Source organism: Mauremys reevesii, linkage group 2, assembly GCF_016161935.1.
Source record: "Mauremys reevesii isolate NIE-2019 linkage group 2, ASM1616193v1, whole genome shotgun sequence".
Lineage (NCBI taxonomy): Eukaryota > Metazoa > Chordata > Testudines > Geoemydidae > Mauremys > Mauremys reevesii.
In genome coordinates, this window is record NC_052624.1 from 253,082,783 (window position 1) to 253,104,244 (window position 21,462).

General features: G+C 43.5%; 1 protein-coding gene across 13 annotated transcripts in view; it reads left to right on the forward strand.

Moving 5' to 3' along the window:
* Positions 1 to 21,462, forward strand: part of RIMS2 (regulating synaptic membrane exocytosis 2) — a 787,778-nt gene that overhangs the window by 692,986 nt on the left and 73,330 nt on the right. For 8 of the 13 annotated variants that reach the window (XM_039525805.1, XM_039525808.1, XM_039525806.1 and 5 more), the window contains one exon: positions 11,414 to 11,631. In XM_039525805.1, the coding sequence (XP_039381739.1) occupies positions 11,414 to 11,631 (218 nt within the window). Of the gene's footprint in view, positions 1 to 1,121; positions 1,243 to 11,389; positions 11,632 to 21,462 lie in introns of those variants that run through there. The other 5 variants (XM_039525817.1, XM_039525811.1, XM_039525818.1 and 2 more) reach the window with 2 other exon arrangements.

The following is a 21,462-nucleotide window of genomic DNA, read 5'->3' on the forward strand; positions in this document are numbered from 1 at the left end:
GTTATGATTCCCTCTGAGACCATTTCCACTCAGCTTATCCAGAACATCTCGTCCAGTTCCGGAGAACACTTTTTCCAGTTTTATGAGATAACAAAATTCAGTTCAACTCCTGCTCATAAGCAAGTTATTTTATTTTACAGCTCTATGCCCATGTTATACAGGCTTAGAAGCAGGGGGGTTAAGTTCAAGGTGAAACCATAATTCCAAATCATGTCACACGATACACAGTTTGTATATATTTTTCCTAGCTACTAACATTTATATGTCTTATATCTAATTGGTTTGAATATTGTATGGATCATGTAAGGCCCAATCACTTATGTCCTCACCTTACCTACATTTCAAGCTTATCCATTCAGGGTGTTCCTACTTATCTCAACTAGCTCAAAAACAGTCTCCATCACACAATCTGTCACACCCTTGTTTACAGCTTAATTTAGCACTCAAATCAAGACATATGCAAGTTTACTCATGTCCAGCAAAATCTATGCCTACATCAGGGTAAAGATGCGATCTATACACAGTCTTTTTTATCTAAAGCCTGTTTGCTCAGTACACAGTTTTTCATCTATGACCAGTTTGATTGTGTTCAATAGTACGTTACAGAACACTGAATTTCCTTCTTAGGCAGATACAAGGCAATGACCTGTCTAAAATGGAAGACACCATGACTGAAGCAGAGAAGTGAAGCAGAGCTTAGTCCTGCCTTCCAGCCCTCATGGGGCGCCTACTTGTCTTCCACCTCTCTAAGAGGATCTCCTTTAGGCAGGTGAGAACTCTTAGGGTCAGTCAAAGCAGGAAGAGACCACTCTAGACATTACGTTCAGGGAGTGTTCCTCTGTCTCATTTCCCCAGTCCTTCCTATATCAGAGAGTGATGGGGAAGGCAGTTTCTTGCCATTTGATGTCTCAAATTTCTGGGCAGCTCTGAAGAGGTAGGAAACCTCTTCCCAGAGACAGATAACACTCCCTGCTTTGAGATGAAGTTAGATCTTGGACAAAGAGGACGTTGAGCCCCATGCATTTAAAGCTGATGCATTCAGAAACATAATTTCATCTCTCCACAAATAAGGACTCAAGGTACAAGCTTACCCACTCTGAATTTTGTACCTTCCACATTTTAGGAAATGCGTCAATACTAGATTTTGCCTGACCATGGATGGAGAGAGTGCACAAGGAGCTTAGAGAGAGCAAGGATTCCAGAGCCTATAGTAGCACCAAGGACAGCACAAGATTTGTCTAAGTACTATGGCCATGCTTCCTACCTTCTATAACTGGCCAGCAAAGCTGGTTCTACCTACGGGTGAAGTATATTTTGCATACATTTGGAGTATGGACTTGATGCTATGCTCCTGCATGCTGGTGCTGTACATCTACGCTCAACCTCCTACATGGTCCATGTCTTTAAAAGCCATGATCTAGTACTAATTATATAAGTACAGTCCAAGTGCAATAATTCCTTTTTAAATTCATTGCCTTCTCTCATTTGTTTTGTTGAAAAACTATATTCTGCTTCAGCTTTGGGAATTTGTTCCTTCAAAGTTTCGCTGTTTTGTATGTAATTACCGTATTAATTTTATGAAAGTTAGGAAAAAAACATTGTAAAGCGACTTGTTCAAGGGAAAACTTGGCTATGACACGTGATTATTCCATGAGAAAATATGAATGTCCCAATTATCTATTTTTTAGTTTGTTCGGAACAAGTTGTTATATTCAATTGCATATATGTAAAGTTGTAGTCATATATATGTTATGGATCTATGCATTTCTTTTTAATTTACCTGGTATTAGTCATTTCACTTGTCCTTCGTACAGTAAGTACCACCAAACAATAGTTGCATTTCATGCTGCACTTTGGGAAAAGTGCATAAGACTCACAACTGAGTGAGTGGAGCTAGAAAATAAATTTAGCAATGTTGAAGACCAGCTGGAGAAATCATTCGCTTCTGCCATTCAGTTGTATTCACTACAATATTAAGGACCTGATTCAACAGAGCACTTAAGCATATTTCTACAATTAAGCACATACTTAAATCCCGTTTATTTACACACATGCCTACAGTTCATATTCAAGTGCTTTGCTGATTTGGGGCCTAAGTTAGGAGGCAATTTTTGAGCCCACTGGGTTAGACTTGTTGGTCAGTCAATGAACCCAGACTTTGTAAGTGCAAGTTAGTCACTTGTCTATGTAATAAGTACATTTCACCTTCTGGACCACTTTGTTGTTATTGTGGTCTGCCAGACAATTATCATTTGCCTAATGATTTAGTTCTCCCTGGGTTTTTAAGAGTATTTATTACACATAACATTGCTCTGACTTGATTGGAAATGGCATTCTTCTTTAATATTTTATTTATTGTGTATTTTTCCCAGTGCCCACAAATTCGTGGTAATGTATTTATTATGAATGCACATGTGGTGAAAGCTGTATTTTGTGCTCCCTTCTATCATTCTGTGAATCATATTTCCTCAATAATTACATCTGTACAGTGACTGTCTAAAATACTGTATTATTTTTTACACTGGATAGTCTAAGTATGCACAGTGTACCTGATATGCAAGTATTATGAAAATACCAGTTAAAATAAAAGAAGCAAGGTGGATGAGATAATATCTTTTATTGGACCAACTTCTCTTGGTGGAAAGTACAAGCTTTTGAGCTACATAGAGCTCTTCTTCAGGTCTTTGTAGCCCAAAGGCTTGTACATTCCACCAACAGAAGTTAGTCCAGTAAAAGATATTACCTCACCTACTTTGTCTCACTCATAGCTTCGGACCTACACAGCTACAACAACACAGATAAAATGAAGTATAACAAGCATGTTATATGTTTTTTGCCACCCCAAGCACGGCAGGCAGGCGGCTTTCAGCGGCACGCCTGCGGGTGGTCCGCTGGTCACGCAGATTCGGTGGCGTACCTGCGGGAGGTCCGCCAGTGCCGTGCCATCGGCATCCCCGCTGATGAATTGCCACTGAAGCCACGGGACTGGCAGACCTCCTGCAGGCGCACCACCGAAAGTTGCCTGCCTGCTACCCTCACAGCGACCGGCAGGCTGCCCCCCGCGGCTTGCCACCCCAGGCATGCGCTTGCTGCGCTGGTGCCTGGAGCTGACCCTGATAACAAGCCCGGGTTTGTATTTGCATTCCAAGGCTCAGACATGTGGCATATTGGTGTATATAGACTACTTATGATTCAAGTACTATATATGGGAATTTCTTAAACTTAAAACTAAATGTATTTTTATTACCATGTACCTATCAGCTTTTTACATAATCAGACCCATTTAGATCTGTGAATCAGAGAAAAATAATAGTTTTGTAGTCTTTAGAAAAAAAATCTATAGAGAAGTCTCATCTTTTTTCTATCAAAGAAAAGATTGTGGGGCTGAGTCTCTTCTACCCTAAGGTCTCTTTACATTTCTCTGACAGAAAATGCCCCCTTAGAATACCAGGTAGTTATTTATGTGTGGACAGGGATGATCTTTTTGTTCTGTGTTAGTACAGCACCTAGCAAAATGGGGTCCTTGTCCAGCACTAGGGTTCCCAGGCACTGTGGTAATACAAATCAAGAATGGTGCTGTAAAACCGTCCAATTTAACCAAGAGTGAGAGGAAATGACAACACAGCCCAACCCCCAATACTTTTCCCCTTGTGTGAGGGATAAGGGTGCCCCTGAGAATGACTTGGTCTGTGCAAGACTTAAAACATCCTTTGTCCCAAGCCAATCCAGGCTGAGGACAGTAGCCCAAGTGAACACAACCCAACATGGTCCAATCTGATCCATCAGGGATAATCCCTTCCTGATATCCTAAAAGGCAATCTGGCTAGGCCCACAGCATACCTGGAAATCCAGCCAAGCTACAGGCATCAAGAATGGGATGGATGAGTACAACTCCGTGAGGGCTGAATGGCCATGCAGTCCTGAAAGAGACCTTTTATCCCTAGAGGGAGCTGAGGCAGGAGCTAAACTACTCCTGCAACCTCCACTCAGACTGGCCAGTCACAGCCTTACTTGGAGGCATAGTTCTCCCGCTCCCAGTGCCCCCTCAAGCCCACAATGTACACACTTCTCATGCCTATGAGGATGGGAGCAGAAGTAGGGGGCTGAACACACTGCTAACTGTGGGACAGTGAAAGGTACCGGTGCCTTCCACTCTTCCTGCCCATCAGGACTCAAAGGGCTGTTTGCTCCCTGCCATTCTGACAAAATAAAATCTCTCCCTGTGGGGGTGGGCAGGCATTTTATGCAGATTTGAAAGCATGTACTGATTCTCAGATAAAGCCATATTAACATGGATTTAAAGTTTGTACATCTCAACAACTTAAGGGTAAAAACATTACACTGGTGTTGCAATTATTCCCAAACAAGTATTACCAATCGAGGAAAATCAGAGATAAGGTTAAATTCAAAAGAAATCCAAACATGTTAAGGTATAGAAATGTATATACAAAGCACCCAAACAATCTTAACCCTGACCTAAACAATGCCATGCAATAACCACACATTTATGATTAGTGCACAACAGTATCTGTAGTTCCAGATAGATTAAACTGATATTTAAAGACACTATATTTTTCCATTTCCTACCCCATCCCCACCCCCTGCTCACCTGATTTTCTCACCACAAGTCAGAGTTAAAGTTGTTTGGTTGCTTTATTTATGCATTTATATATCTTAACATGTTTGGATTTCTTTTAAATTTAACCTTAACTCTGAATGTCCTGGGTTTGTAATACTTGTGTTTGGGAATAGCTGTTTTTGGTAGTGGAAAATGTACGATTCAGGCAAATACTTACAAAAATCTACTGGTAAAATCTGAATTTGTCCTACATTTTGTGACCCAAGTAAACTTTCAAAATTACTAATTTTTACTTTTCACACAATGGAAAGTTTGAGATTTTACACACAGTTCAGAAGCTGAAGCCCTTTCCTTATATACTAGTTTGCTTGACAGAACCTACCTGACTGAAATCTACTTCATTGTCTACAGGTAGACAAAGCAGAACATGACCTTATGCTTCCAATTCTTAGGTACCTAACTGTAGTGAACTAGCTGGCTTTTCTAATATGTAGTTCTTTAATGATGAGGTACAGTACTCTGTGTCTAATGGAATTATAGTAACTTTGTTTGACAGCCATTTTAAGCACCTTGCTACAGATTTATTTAATGGGGATGACTGTTTGAACCTCTTTCATTTAGGGGGAACTGAATAGCTCAGCCTAACGATTAGTAATGGCATATTTCTAAGTCATGCAGGAGCATTCACTGCTGTACATATTTTGTGGGTAAACAGAAGACTTTAGTTTGGAGTGCTACCACTCTAGGACCTTTCCTTTCCCCAGCATTACATTCATGTATTAAATAATGCAATTTTTATTTGCTACTTGGAAATTAACAGTTTTATTAACACAATTTGAATATTTTTCCCTAAAAGTTTATAATTGATAAATGGCACCACAGGATGTAAATACCACTTTCTGAGTCCTGCAAGGATTTTACTGTAAGGTAGTCATGCAGATAGTTGCTCTTCCCATTATCAGTCTTCTCTGATCTTACAAGGATTTTATCATGCAGATGATGCTGACACTGAGCATTACTTCGTGTGGACTGGAATTGTCCCTCTGTGTTGTAACCCCTAAAGATGTCCAAGATAGACACAGTTGGGTTCTCATAACAGTTGACAGGACAGTTTTTAAGAGAATATGCTGCCATAGGTGAAAGACCCTGGTAGTAGACAACCACTTCTTTCCCTCCCTATCCCACCCCATTCCAACTCCTGTTAGGTTTCTGTTCAGTTCTTGGAGGACACTTTACACATGTGCTGAACCTGGAATGGCCTTTTGAGACAACAGCCTGTTTCCTCTGAGGGCAAGTCACACTTGGCGCCAACAATAGAATTCTGAGTAGGATACTGCAAGTTAACTCTCAGAGTTTCTTAAGCCTACTATGGGATTTTCCTGTGTAGGATATGGCTTGGCCTGAGCTTTTAGCTCAGGGGTGAGAAACGTTTGGCCCTAGGGTTACATTGGATACAGAAATTGTATGGCAGGTCAGGTAGGGAAGGCTGTGGGAGGCTATGCCTCCCCAAACAGCGAGGGGTGGCCTGGCTCCTGCCCCCATCCAGCCCCTTTGCTCCCTACCCCTGACTGCCCCCTGGGACTCCTGTATCCTATCCAAACACCCCTGCTCTCTGACCCCTGCCCATCCCCCCAGGATGCCTGTCCCCTATCCAATCTCCCCTGCTCCCCACCCCCTGACCGCCCCCTGGGGACCCGTGCCCCCTATCCAACCCTCCCTGCTCTCCCTGCCCTATGTTACCTGTGGGATGGGGGAAAGGGGAGCTCAGTCCTTTCCCTGTGCATTTCCCCTGCTCGTTTGGCTGCTCTCCAAGGCAGTCGGGCAGGGCTAACTCCCTGCCTGGGCTTGGCTGCTGGGGACAAGGACCAAGCATGCTGGAGGTGGAGGGGGGCCCTGGCTTGCTCTGCCCCTGTCCCCGGCAGCAGGCCCCAGGGCCCTTGACCACCCCCCTAAACCCTCCTTGCTCCTTGCCCCTCCCATCCCTGGAATGCCCCCTGTTCCCCACCCCCTGACCGCACCACCCTGGAGCACCAGGTCTGGCGGTGCTATAGCCGTGCCGCCATGCTGGAGCTGCAGCTACACTGCCCAGGCACCGGGGGGAACTGTGACTGCGAGGGAGGCAGGAAGGGAGGGGAGCAGAAGGGCTAGCCTCCACCCCGCCGTGCTGCCAGGGAGTTGGGCTGGCTCCTCTGGTTGCTGGCAGGAGCTTGGGGACCAGAGGGAAGGGTGCTATGGGCCAGATGTGGCCCACGATCCGTAGTTTGCCCCCCCCTCCCGTTTTAGCTGCTCCTTCCTACTTAATCTCCATTTCTTATGTAATTTAGAGAGGCAGCAGCCTCTCCATAGCTAAGGTTGCAGCCAAGTCTTACTTGAAGGCTGATTATGGAGGCCTTTTACAGTTAAAAAATAAAAAACCCTCACTGCTTCATAATCTCCTGGTGTAAATCTCATTGGAAATTAAAAGCCTCAAAGGTGACTCTTTATTCTCCCAAATTGCCTAACATTTCTATGGCTCCTTTTTTTTACCTACTTATTTAACAATCTGGACCAATGGGTATCCCTCCTGTTTTACAGACTTGCTAAACTGAGTGACCAGTCACTGGCCTCCAAAAAAAATTTTCCTCACCCCACAGTTGTATTTCCTCTACAGACTAGCTCCTGCACTTTCCTCTGCTTAAGCACTGCCTGGGCTCCAGGTAGAGACCTTTGCCTCCTCATGTAGCAATCAGCCAAATGACAGAAAGTTATAGGTCCCCAAATTTCTTCAGTGGAAGGTTCTTGGTGCCAAATTTTATGCCCCCTCTCATTTTCCCTTGATACCATGTGGAAGAAGCCGTCTCAGTCTCCCTTCACTCTTATAACAAAGGCCATAGCAGTGTTGGCAGACCATCAGGCTCATCTCAGGCCCTGGGTTTTGTGTCCACCCTCCTGTGCTCACCTCATCAGGCATGTTGGGACCTCAGGCTCCTGCTTCTCCTCCTACTTCAGTGCAGACAATGTATTTCACAAGTTTTCCAAACTGTTCTGGTCCTCAGCAATCTTGCTCCCTCTTCAGGGTGAGCGGTGCATTAAACGGGCCTTACTGTTTATTTGCTGAGCAGCCTGACAGGTTTCAGTACACCAACCTTTCTCTTTCTGCAGGGACAGAGCACCTCTGCTGGCACCTTAGGGACAGTCACCCATAAAAAAGTTTCTGTAAGGCTCAGGTCATGTGAGCACTCTAGTTCTACCTCCCCTTGGTGGGGCAACAAGGAACATTGTCTAAGGCCCTTACTCCTAAAGCATGGGCCTTCAGTTGAGAGAGAGTGAATTTCAAGCAATAAGAATTTTTTTTTCTAGAGGAGTTTTACTCTGAGATCTTATCCTTAATGGGTCAAGCTGTCTAAGAGTCTAAGGCTTCTCTTACTAATGAGGCTACCCTGTCTCCATACAGTTACTCATCACCTCTTTTAATTGTCTGATTCATCCTCCATTCCTCAATCAGACACTGTAAATGTAAGTCAGGATCAAAAAGGAAAAGCTCTGTAATTTGCAAATTCTGTCTCTCCTCACACCCTGTATCCCTTCACTTCGCCCAAAAGAAAATATCTTCTTCATCTTCTATCATCTTGCTCCTCAAAAGAGCCTAACCTTGTTGGATTCTTCAGTTCTGATTTGTGTTCATTAATCACATCATATTGATTCTCCAATAAGCTTCCCAGTCCTTGAAAAGGACTTAAGGATTCACAGAAGGATGGGAAGTAGCATTTCCTTGATACTGAAGGGGAATATGTTTACTCTTCCCCCAAAACTTTGCCAAGATAATCACAGAGATTTGCAGTGATCCAGATTCCCCACCTCTTAATTTTCATATATTTCCTATGTTCCTTTTGCTAATAAACCCACTTAATTACATGATCCTGGACCACCCATGACTTATCCTTGGAATCTTTGGGATGGAGATGTCTGATGTTCAGTCTCCCTTCCCCTGTAGTTATCATGTTGAAGTGAGTGGCTAGCCCACCTCCTTATTCAAGGAGCCAGATCAGTGAAGGGGGCACTCTCTAAAACTGTCAGGAGACTGGTTATTGTCCTTCCTCTGCCCAATCCGGCTGTCACCCTGAGGTAGATGAAGTCTCACTCTGCTTCTATAGGCATCATCATTGAGGGAAGAGTTTTCCTAAAATGGGGAACCCTGCCCATTAGGGGATTGGGTTTCCCTGACCTCAGGCCCACTAACAGCTCCCACTATCCCTGTGGTATCTCTAGTCATAGAAGAGGCAGATCTGCTCTGAAAGTCAGCATACTTGTTTTGTTTTTCTCACAATTAAACATATTCAAGTATGCAGTATTTGTCCAGATGTTTGCGCTTTACTATTTATAGATAGTGCCCAGGGATGCCTAGTCAGGCCACTACTGCAGATTAGCTTGTAAAGTAGGTACCCAAACATAATAGCAGACTTCCAGTAATGTGAACTGACATACCAATTGCTTTGTTCATGCTGAATTTTTTGCTTCTCCAGGGAGGGAGGAACAGACTCAGTCACTCAGTACAGTGGAAACTATATTTGTGTGAGTGTATAATAATGGAAGAATGTGTGCGCTCTGGAGGGCACCACATAGACTCAGTGAATATGTTTATAACAGTGTAACATCTACTGTGGGAACTGCAAAAAGCAAAGATGCCATCACTGCTTTTTCAAATGGATGTGGAACAAAATAACTATGGGCCAGGGGGCTGCTGTTGCCTGTGCAGGGTCACAAGTGAGAGAGTCACAGCATTACCCCATGTAGGGGTGAAGACATTTGCAACCCCAGTGTTCACCCCAAAGACAGTAAGAGGCAAGGTTATGGCCCCAGTCCTCCTCTGCACTAACCAACAGAGCTGGCTGGCTCTACAGGGAGCACATGCTGGATCCCCCCGAAGTGGATCCACTCTCCTTGAGTAGCGGGAGCTCCAGGAGGACTGACTACTTAGGACTGTGGCTAAAAGCCACACTGGAGCCCTCTGCTGGCGGAAATCACTCACTCCCTATCTCAGTTCTGTGTTCAAAACAAACAAACAAAAAGCCTTTGTTAATCTTTGTGGCATCACTATTTGTAAGCAAAACTGTTAATTATTTTCCTTGCCTCACTAAAATATTCCACTTTGTTCTAGTTTTTCTACCCAGCCCTGTGTCTAAAGCAGAGTTACCAAGAGTAGGTGCCATACCAAATCGAACTAATAAAGGGCCGAATCCTGTGCAAGGAGTTCCCATGGAAGTCAACATGGAGACCTTGTAGCAGCAGGCTCAAAGTTAACACAAAAGTGCAGTACTGTAAAGTGTTCCATATATTTCTTTCTTTCTGAAGGGAGGACTTTAATTTTTTCCCAAACCATCCACATCATGCATCTCAGACAGTCCTTTTTCACCAAATGGTATAACACTGATCTATGTAGCGCTCACATCATGATTCATGGAACACTTATAGGTGAGCATGGAGCTGCGTCTGTCACACTGCTTTGTCATTTACCAATTTTTAAGTTGTGATACTTCATGTTAGTTGACCCCCAGTCACAGATGATTAGGGTTTCCAGAGGATCTTTTGACCAAGTAAACTAAACAAACAAAAATAAACACCCACCTGTGACTCCAGCAAAAAGAAGTACCCATCTGCACTCTGCTGTGCAGCCACTTTGTGTCTTTCTGTGTAGGATGTTTCTTTAGTGTAAATAATAAATTTGTGGATGACACCTATGTTGTAGTGGCAGCAAACATACATAAGGAGAGAATCAAATTGCAGTGTCACCTAGGCAGTATAATGGGAGATGCAGACAACAATAGGAATGTGGTACTAATAAATGTATGGCACAGCACAGATACAAAATGCAGGGGAGGAAAATAAGCAATTAGCCCTCCCCACCATGTTGAAGCAAGCTTATTTTTATTTAGTCTCCTAATCCTGCTCTCATATTGCTTTTTCATGTAATTGTGCACCATAGTTCCTGAAAGGAAGGCGAGGGATCAAGACTCGGAGGTTGGGGAATAACTTGTTCATGATCATTGGGAAGTGACTAAGAGCAAGTCTTTCTTACCAAGGGGTCTGCACTGTGAAATGGTTTGGGAATCACTGATCTGAGAGGCTGATCACTTGCAATTATAAGATAATATACATAAATGTCAATATAGTGCAAATAAGTTTTAGAATCAAGAAAGAGCCTACTCAGGAAAGAGAATCCAGTGCAAAAAACTACTCATCTACTCAGGGATTCTGCAGCACTAGATTTTTAGTTCAGAAAAATGACATTACAGATGACACTTTTGATGCTTATTTGCTTTGCCTCTTTTGCCTGGTCTAGGCAATCTTTGCTTAACTGATTTGCAGAATCTGCCTAGTGGCAGACCGGAGGAACAGATGTGTGTAATTTGACTGGCCAAGAGTTAAACATGGAAAGGAAATACTGAACTAATAAATTGTATATTAAATATGAAAATACATGATGTTTTCCCTACATTTACAAATGGTATACAAGTGTATTTATCATTATGCTATATGTAGATAATGTACTTTTAAGAACTTTCATAAATAGAAGGAAAACCTTTTAATTAAAAAAAAAGTTTAACAAGTGACGTCTATGGTTAAAGAGAGAAAAACAATGAAGTGCTAGCAGAAATTTGACAATTAAAGTTGTTCCTCTCTACCTCTAACAAAAGCAAAACCCCACCTGTGTGAATTAGCTGCTTTGCCCCTACAGTCTCCCAAAATGTTTCATCTGAAACCTGTCCTTTTCTGTCTTCCCCTTTTCACTCTTCTGTTGTCTACATTGTTTGTCCATCCATCGGCTGACAGTGTCTTTACATCCAAAATGCAAAGCAGACAGATGGGCGCCTCAGGAAAGAACATGACTAAGAGCACCAGCATCGGCGGGGACATGTACACGCTAGAGAAGAATGATGGCAGCCAGTCTGACACAGCAGTGGGCACTGTGGGCACTAGTGGCAAAAAACGACGCTCCAGCATCGGCGCAAAGATGGTAGCGATTGTGGGTCTGTCACGAAAAAGCCGCAGCACTTCTCAACTCAGCCAAACTGGTAGGAATCAGATTTTTTTCTTCAATATTTTGTGATTTAAATATGTATAATATGTATATATTACAATTTAGTCATTTGAATGTAATGCTGAAGTTTCCTAATTAACAATATTGTAGGGGAAAAGAGGAGAGTGGGAACTTTTTACCTGGCTGAACATTTACCAAACTGGTTTGTTTGTTTAGCAAAGATCCTCCTACAGATTGGACTGTGGCTTGTGTTTTTATGCTTACTAGAGCACACCTAATGCAATAATCCATTCCTTCTCAGGAACCAATGTGAGCTGTTATGCTTATGTTTTGGGGATTGTTATTAATGATTTGTGAAGGATCACTGAAATGCAGTTGCAGAATTGTTTGTCATTTGTTATAAACATTCTTTGTATATTTCAGTCCTCGTTTTCTCACTTTTGAACACGCAAAATTTATTTGATGTGAAATAGTTTTAATTACCAAGATGGTATCTTATATTTTATTGGATTAGTATAACCATTTAATTGCTCAATACTTCCCTTTTCAATTTGCAAACACATTTGTCATTGGTAGAAATCTTCCTCATTGCTTTTTACATTTACTAGTTAAAATTCAATACTGAAATGTTCTACATAAGCAGGGATAGAGTTATTTTCTGACTTAATACCAGGACATCCAGAATCAGTGTTAGATACTTTGTTTATTAAATGCCTTACATCTGGAAAAAAATCACTTATGTATAATTCACTCTGAAAAGCTGTCATTAGCAATTAAGGAAGTTGAGTAAAACTAATGTTTCTTACAAAGGAAATTGGATATTTTATATTTAAATGTGTGTCTCTGTGTAGTATGCGATGTATATTGTATACTCATTAATATTCATACAAAAGTAGTGTGTTATGTTGGTATGTGGTTTATACTAAATACAGTAAAAAACAGCTCACTCTCTTCTGTTCATACATTCCTGGAGAAATTATTATTTATTATTTGTATTATGGTAGCACCTAGGATTCCCAACTGAGATCAGGCCCCCATTGTACTAAGCACTGTTTTGACGTGGAACTAGAGACAGTCCCTGCCCTGAAGAGTTCATAATCTAAACAGAAATTACAGACAAAGGGAAGGAGAGAAGGAATATAACATACATACAGAGTGAACAATGGAATGATTTCCAGGTGTCACAATTTTTTGTTGTTTTGTCAACTTTTTTGGGTGGTGTTTTGTTAGGAGGAGATTAGCTGAACTGAGAAAGGGAGAACAAAGGAATTGAGAAGGGACAATGAAGGGAGGGGATAGGAAAAAACAGAATAAGGGGGTGGAGAGGAGCATGGAGTGAGGTTTAATGAAGAGACTGTGTGGGTCGGGAGGCTGTTGTACCAAACAGCCCAATCACCAGAGGGAAAAAATATTCAGAGTGAAAGCTGTAAAAACAGTGTCATAAACAGATAGTTAAGGGTTAAGGTCTCTTTTACCTGTAAAGGGTTAACATGCAGTACCTGATGACCACCTGACCAGAGAACCAATCAGAGATGAGATAATTTCAAATCTCTGTGGAGGGAAGCCTTTGTCTGTGTTCTTTGTTAGAGCTCTTTTTGGATCTAAGAGAGGTCAGTCATGTCTCCAAGTTTTCCTGGAGTAGTTTCTACTGTTTAATAGTGAGTATTAATTAGAAAGGCGGATTAGTCTTTTGAGTTGCTTTCTATATTTGCAATTGTGTGTTTGCTAAAGGAAATTCTTTATTCCTGTTTGCTGTTACTTTGCTTTCACTGAGAAAGAAAGGGGGAGGGGGGAATTCTCTCCAGAGATTGATAAATTTAGACCCTGTATTGTTCTATCTTGGATTACAGAGACAAGTTACTTTCTTTTTATTCTTTAATAAATTCTTTTCTATTAAGGACTTGGTTAATTCCTTCTCTTGTGGAGATTCAAGGGAAGGGGAGGGGAAGGTGAGTCCCTCTTTGTGTTGAGTCAAGGATTTGACTCGGGGTAATCTCTCCAGAGCAGGCTGGAGAGAGGGAAGGGGGGAGGGGAACTGGCTGTTTCTCTCTCTCTGGTGAGATTCAAGGGGTTTGAATCTGGGTTCCCCAGGGGAAGCTTGGGGGACAGGCAGTGAGTCAGACACTTTAACCTGACTGGTGGCAGCGAGAACCAGATCTAAACTAGGATTTTAGTTTAGAGGGAAACCAAGGCAGGTCCCCACATTGGAACCCAACAGCTCCAAGTGGGGGTGAGACCTATGACATGGTGGCAGAGGTGGGATTTTTCTGAACCAAACAGCCATTGCTATTCTCTTCTCCTAAAGCAGGACTGCAGGTTAGGAGGGAGAGAGACCCCGAAGGCAAACAGACACAGGTTTTCTAACTGGTATTGTTAGAGGCAGTTTTTTTTTCAGCTGGGCTAAGCTGAAAAGAGCTATTCTCTTCTTCTAGAGCAGGAAAGCAACCTGAGAGAGGAGGAGGAGTTCACAAGTATTCAGTTTCTAACTGGTATTGTTAGAAGGAATCTTCAGCCAGGTTGGCTGGAGGGAATTAAGTTTTCCAGCAGGCTTTGTTGGAAGCAGTTTTTCTTTCGGGTTGCTTGGACAGGCAGCTTGAGGAAAAGGGAGTTTTAAAGCAGTTTTTCAGGGTTAGAAGGAATCTTCAGCAAGTTTGGCTGGAGGGAATTAGTTTTTCTAACCAGGCTTTTGTTACAAGGAACACCCTGCTGAGAGGGTACTTAGCAATTGTAAGAGAGAGTTGCAAAACCGGGTTTTCTACCTTCTTGGGAGCCAGGAGGGGGAGATTGTTTTTTTTTTTGGAAACAGATTTTCAGCTGGGTTTAGCTGAGGGAAATAAAGTTTTCTAACGGGCTGTGTTAGGAAAAGACTTCTTTTTTCTTCTTTTCTTTTTTCTCCTTTTTTCTTTCTGTCTGCTTGAAAAAAAAACAGCTAGCAAAAAGGTGTAAGTTTTCTAGGAGGCTTGTTAGAAGGACCCCCACTGTGAGGTACTTAGCAAGTGCTAGAAACAGGACAAACCAGGTTTTTTTTGGTCTTCTCAGTATATCAGCAAACAGGGGCTACACATTTGCAAATAAAAAGTTTTTTGTTTCTTTTTATTCAGTCGTGAATAGAAAGGGTAGCAAAAGTGAACCAAGCAATACAGTTCACTGAATGCAGAGGGGTGTGGCCAGCACCAAAAAGCACAAGGACATGGAGAAGCAACAGGCCAGAGAGGCTAATCACAAGAGGGAGCTGGAGAAACAAGAAGCTGACCACAGAGCCAAAGAGGCAGCCAAAGAGGCTGAGCACAGAAAACAAATGGAGTTAAAAAACAAAGACCTGGAATTAGCCAGAGCTAACCCACATGTTCCAGCCAACCCTAACAATCCTTCTCCAGGCACTGTTCTCCATCCCCAAAAATTTCCCACCTACATGGCAGGTAAGGACACTAAGGCCTTCTTGAAAAATTTTAAAAGGACCTGCCATGGGTACAGCATCCCTGAAGACCAGTACAAGGACTGGTCAGAAAAGTGGATTTTTGCTGTCTATGACAATTATTCCATCCCCATGCTACTGGGGGAAAACTTGGCCAACCATGTGCAGCTGGCCAAGAAGGGGGGAGTGGTCACCCGCAGCCAGGCCAAACAAGCAGGCACTCCCATCCCTGTTCCTAAGCCATCCACCAGGACCCCGTCTGTGTTACCAGAGACCCAGACAGAGGTGGTGGAACCGGATCCCATGACAACAACTACAGCAGCCATAGTACATCCAGTCCCAGGACCGGAACTGGAAGAGCAACCAGCGGCAGAACCAGCGCCAGCACTGACGCCAGCGCTTGCAACTCCACTGCCAGGGGGCGCCAAAGAGCCTGAACTGGCAGAAGCAGCAAACAACCCTACCCAAGAGGCTCAGCCAGAGCCTAAAATATCACCTTGTGCACCAGCGGAGAGCGGTCCACAGTCAATGGAAACAACCTCATCACCTACATCGCTTCCAGAGGGACCAAGCCCAAATCCACAGTCTAAAGAGGAACTAGTGTCTCCAGCTTCAAGGAAACAGTTCCAGACTGAGCAGGAAGCTGATGACAGCCTTAAAAAAGCTTGGGCGGCGGCACGGAGCAACCCACCGCCTCTCAGCTCTTCTAATCGATCCCAGTTTGTTGTAAAACAAGGACTTTTACATAACAAGATTCTTTCTGGTGGACACCAGAAAGGCCAGAATCCTTAAAAACAGTTGGTAGTTCCAACTAAGTACCAGCACAAGCTCTTAAGCTTGGGCCATGACATCCCAGTGGTCATTCTGGGGTGAACATAACCAAGGACAGGTTGGGGAAGTCCTTCCACTGGGAGGGGATGGGCAAGGACGTTGCCAAGTATGTCCGGTCAAATGGTTAAAAAGTGTTCTTAAATGTCAAATATCTTGTTGTTTACATACTTAGTAGTATATGTAATAGTGCATGTGTTTTGTTAATCTGTTTATTTTAAAGTTCTAGAAGGAAATCACCGCCAGTGTGGTTCCCCCACTGTCTGCGATTTGGGGGGCATGTCATAAACAGATAGTTAAGGGTTAAGGTCTCTTTTACCTGTAAAGGGTTAACATGCAGTACCTGATGACCACCTGACCAGAGAACCAATCAGAGACGAGATAATTTCAAATCTCTGTGGAGGGAAGCCTTTGTCTGTGTTCTTTGTTAGAGCTCTTTTTGGATCTAAGAGAGGTCAGTCATGTCTCCAAGTTCTCCTGGAGTAGTTTCTACTGTTTAATAGTGAGTATTAATTAGAAAGGCGGATTAGTCTTTTGAGTTGCTTTCTATATTTGCAATTGTGTGTTTGCTAAAGGAAATTCTTTATTCCTGTTTGCTGTTACTTTGCTTTCACTGAGAAAGAAAGGGGGAGGGGGGAATTCTCTCCAGAGATTGATAAGTTTAGACCCTGAATTGTTCTATCTTGGATTACAGAGACAAGTTACTTTCTTTTTATTCTTTAATAAATTCTTTTCTATTAAGGACTTGGTTAATTCCTTCCCTTGTGGAGATTCAAGGGAAGGGGAGGGGGAGGTGAGTCCCTCTTTGTATTGAGTCAAGGATTTGACTCGGGGTAATCTCTCCAGAGCAGGCTGGAGAGAGGGAAGGGGGGAGGGGAAATGGCTGTTTCTCTCTCTCTGGTGAGATTCAAGGGGTTTGAATCTGGGTTCCCCAGGGGAAGCTTGGGGACAGGCAGTGTGTCAGACACTTTAACCTGACTGGTGGCAGCGAGAACCAGATCTAAACTAGGATTTTAGTTTAGAGGGAAACCAAGGCAGGTCCCCACATTGGAACCCAACAGCTCCAAGTTGGAGTGAGACCTATGACAAACAGTCAGACACTGGTGACATCATGCTGCAGTTAGTTGTCTCAGCTCCTGCCAGCTCAGTTTCTGGTTGCAGAAACTGCAGAGCTTTCTGCTGCTTCTCCCTTCCCCAAGCTCACATGTCTGAGTGGGAAAGGATGAGGTTACAAAGGGCTTGGTGCCACCTTATGGAAGCTCTCCCTGGCACAGTTCTGGGAAACCGCTAACTGGGTGTACAGTTTGCCCATGGCTAGATGCATGTCCACCTAGGCACGGTGTACAAGCAAATCAAGGATTTGCACATGCAATAATGTTCTTGTAATGTAAATGTGCAGATGTGTGTGGATTTCAGAGCTGAAAATAAGGTGCTACATGATTAGGGATAGTCTGTCAGGACTCCCTTACTAGGAGAGGCATCAAATGATTTCAGGGTGGACGTTCAGTTCGTAATACATTGTTCTCTTAGAAGAGTCGGAAGATTGCCATAGCCTGGATCCAAAGTAAGACAGGATCAGACTAAATATCATGTTGAGATATTTATGTGGCCATCACTACTTTTTAAAATCAGTTTGTCGGTATTTTGTATCCTGTAGTTATAAACAAAAACTAGGGGTACAATTTTCAGAGTTTCCTCACTGAAGTAGGAGTCTAACTGACATTGATTTTCCTGGACTGAGAAGCAGGTGGTATTTTAAATAATTCACAAATATAAACAAATGCATTTCACTTTCACAGTAATGGCAGACATGCAGACTTTTCCTATCTGTCTATATTTTCCCATGTATCTTCTGCTATACCTATTTCTGTGTGGGTACTGGAGATGACAAATCTTTACTGGATAAAAAGTAGGCCTGCTAGGATGTAAGTTTATTTGATTAATTCCAAATAACAGTCAGGTTTCAACAGGTGAACAATAATTACTTTAACTCTGTAACCTTATGGAGTGAGGGACTAAGTTAAGAACAGAGTGTTAAGCTTTTCAAATTTAATTTATTTACAAGTACTTGTAACTTCCGTCTATTTTATCACTGGGTCATTTTCCAGTCTTTAGACTATAAGCTCCTTGATACTGGGGCCATGGCATTTAGTGTAGTTGTACAATAGCTATAAGACCTAATGACAAAACACTGAACGTGCTGTAATGTTCTTGTAAATAGATTTTAGTATAACTAGGAAGTAATGGATACAATTAAAATAGCAAAGCAGTATCATGATATAGAAACTGCCTGAAATAAAGGGAGTAGGAAATTAATTTCCAGCAGTACCAACATAGTTCAATGGGTATGTAATGCGGCTCGGCCGCGGTTTGTCCCTCAGCAGGGCTGTGGGGTATCCCACGGCATCGCTACAAATAGCCTTAAGCCCTGTCCTTGGTCAAGGCGGGTGACAAACACTGAGTCAATAGGCTCAGGCCCTCAGGCAAGGCTGAGCAGCAATAGTCTTAAGCCCAGCCCTTAGGTCAGGGCGGGGCAGCAAACACAGAGTCACTATGCTCAGGCCCTCAGGCAGGGCTGAGCAGCACAGTTATAAGCCCGGCCCTTAGGTCGGGGGGGGGGGGCAACACAATGAAGTTTCGGCCTCTTCAGGCCAGGGAAAAGGGGGAGTCCACCACCCAGGAGTTGGGTGGCAGAGGGGAATGCAGGCCCTCCCACTCCACTGCGTTCCAGCCCGGGGCCCTAACAGCAGCAGGCAGCCTGCTGCTGTGTCAGTGGGGATCCTGGCCGCAACACACTGACATTGGTTCTGGCAGTGCTGCAGCCAGACTGGGGTCGGCTACCCCCGGGCTACTTCCCCTCTCCCCCTCGTCGAGTACCTGCGTCGTTGTGGTGTCCCCGGCGGTCTCAACCACCATCGGCTCCTCGGTGTAAGGGTTCGAGGGTAGGTCCAGCAGGTCGTTGGAGTAGCGGGCGAGAGGCAGGCTCGGCTCCTCCGTGGGGCAGCTGGTTCGGGGTGATCTCGGCCAGTCTTCCTCGGGGTAGCTGGCGCGGGGTAGGCTCGGCCAGTCCTCCTCCGGGTAGTGAGCACAGGGCAGGCTCGACCGGTCCTCCTCCGGGTAGCTAGTGCGAGGCAGGCTTGGCCAGTCCTCCTCCGGGTAGCTAGTGCGGGGCAGGCTCGGCTAGTCCTCCTCCGGGTAGCGAGCGTGGGGCAGGCTCAGCTGGGGAGGCGTGTGCCCCGGTGGGCCGCGGCCACAGACATCTGGTCCCTGCGGTGGCTGGGCCCCTACTGAGTTCTGCAAGCCAGCTTTAATGCTTCCGGGTCTGTGCCGTGACCTCTGAGGGGCGGGCGCAGGACCCGGTGGCCCCTCCCACAGCGGGGTTGGGGAAGGTTTGTCCCTCAGCGGGGCAGTGGGGTGTCCCACGGCCTCGCTACAGGGTATCATGCTTAAGCTGTCAGCTAAGCGTCTCTTAAATTGGTATGCCAAGGCTGAAACAACAATTATGAAATAACAACACAGCATTTGTTGAAATTACCATCACACTTACAAGTACTTAACTTTTACTGTCCGAAACATGTTGGCAAATTTAAGTCGTTACATAGCGGTAGGTTAGTGTCACTATAAAATTGCCTTCTGATGCCTCCAAGTTATATGTTGTAGTTGTTCTTTGTTTATATTTAATGGCTAAAAACTGTGACAGAATGTGGCTTTGTTTAAAAAGCTGAGTTCATCTCATGACTGTTTTTGTGGCTATGAGTCAAACAGCCTGTAAATTCATAATATAATTCCATAAAAGAGCTAATTTCTATTGTCATTTGAATTTAACTTCATGTTACAGGCAAACTGAATGCATTCTTTGTTGTTAGGAGATGTGGAATTGGGAAATTTCGACTCTAGGGATGAATAAATTAATGTACTCTGTATTCTGATCTTTAACATTTGTTTAATGTATTCAAATATTTTTGTTATAATTTTTTTTAAGTCCCAAAATTGTGTTAGATACACATGAAAACAGTCCTTGCCCTGAAAAGATTAATTCACCAAGACATAACAAGTGAGTGAACAGATGTCACTCTGTTCCACTGTTGGTAGACAGATACTGGGCTAGATGGACCTTTGGTCTGACCCAGTACGGCCGTTCTTATGTTCTTATGATCCACAAGAGGGGAGAAAAGGGGGCAAGGAGACAATAACAATATCAGATTGCTACTCGATAAAGCATGTACACATCATAATCTTTATGGTTCTGGGGGGTGTGTGTGTGTGCACGCGCACATGCTAATAGGCTTTGTGGCAGATGTGAGTACTCAAGAAGGATTTGAATATGGCAAGACAGGTGGCTTCATGAATAGGTTGGATAAGGGCATTCCAAGCATGGAAGAAGGCACAGAGATGTCTGAGGTTGTCAAGACTACATCATAGGTTGAGTGGAGATGGCAGGGGGTAACATTAAAGTAAATCAGGTCTAGGATGTATGGCCATGAAGGCAAAGCAAGCAGAGAGGACTGAATTTGATTTTAAATGTTTTGTTATTTTTAGTTTTAAAGTGACTTTTTTCAGTACTCTGAAAGGTGCTATCTTGCTAGTTTGACAGCACTGGAAACCAAGATCCTATCTCCACAGAACAAATACAACACAGGGACTATGCTTCTTCATACTCCCCTACTTCAGACATATTCTAAAGATCCACCTTCAGTCATGAAAGGACATATTTGTCAACAGGCTGCTTTGATCCTTGACCTTTTTGCTGGGATTGTCAACCAAAGTGCCAGATGTGAATTGAACTAAATACATCAGAGGACACTGCAAAGCGTAGTGATCCTGTAGTAGATTTACAATGATTTTGTAATAGCGATGTTGCAGTAAGTTTACAATAGGACAATTCAGTTTTTTCTTGGTCTCCAATTTATCTATTTTGAATAAATGAATTATTTCTATCTAATCAATATGTGATGTCATCTATATCTTCATACCACATCCATCCCCATAGTATCTGAGTGCTTCATAATAATGAAATTAATTCCCTCCTGTGGAGTACCACTTTCCAAAGTTTGAAGTTGGATTTAGCCCAGATTCTAACCACTGATTGGCATGGCTACACTGGTGCTCGATGCCATCCCAAAGTGTAGACAAAGCAAGCTGAAACATACATTAGTGGAATTCACACTGGTGTCAAGCCATGGTAAGTTGTCTACATTAGGCATTTGCATTAATGTAGCTCCTCCATTAGCTGATAACAGGGCCAATTCCCCATGTGGACAAGGTTTATGAGTTTTTCAGGAAATATCTAATCTTTCTTTTTCACTGGCATTTTTCGGTGGGAAATGCCTATAAGAGACAGCTAAATTTTCCACATAGTGAAAAGGCCTGATTCACTTATGCACCATTTTCAGGCCCTTCCATTCAACAGAAGGGGCATTGGTTAGGGTTGGCAGGTGTCCAGTTTTCAACCAGAATGCCCAGTCGAAAGGGGACCTGGCTGCTTCGGTCGGCACCACTGACTGGGCCGTTAAAAGTCCAGTCGGCAGCGCAGCAAGGGGCTGAGGTTAAGGCAGGTTCCCTGCCTTCCCTAGCTCCGCATGGATCCTGGAATTAGCTGTCATGTCTGCGGTCCCTACACAC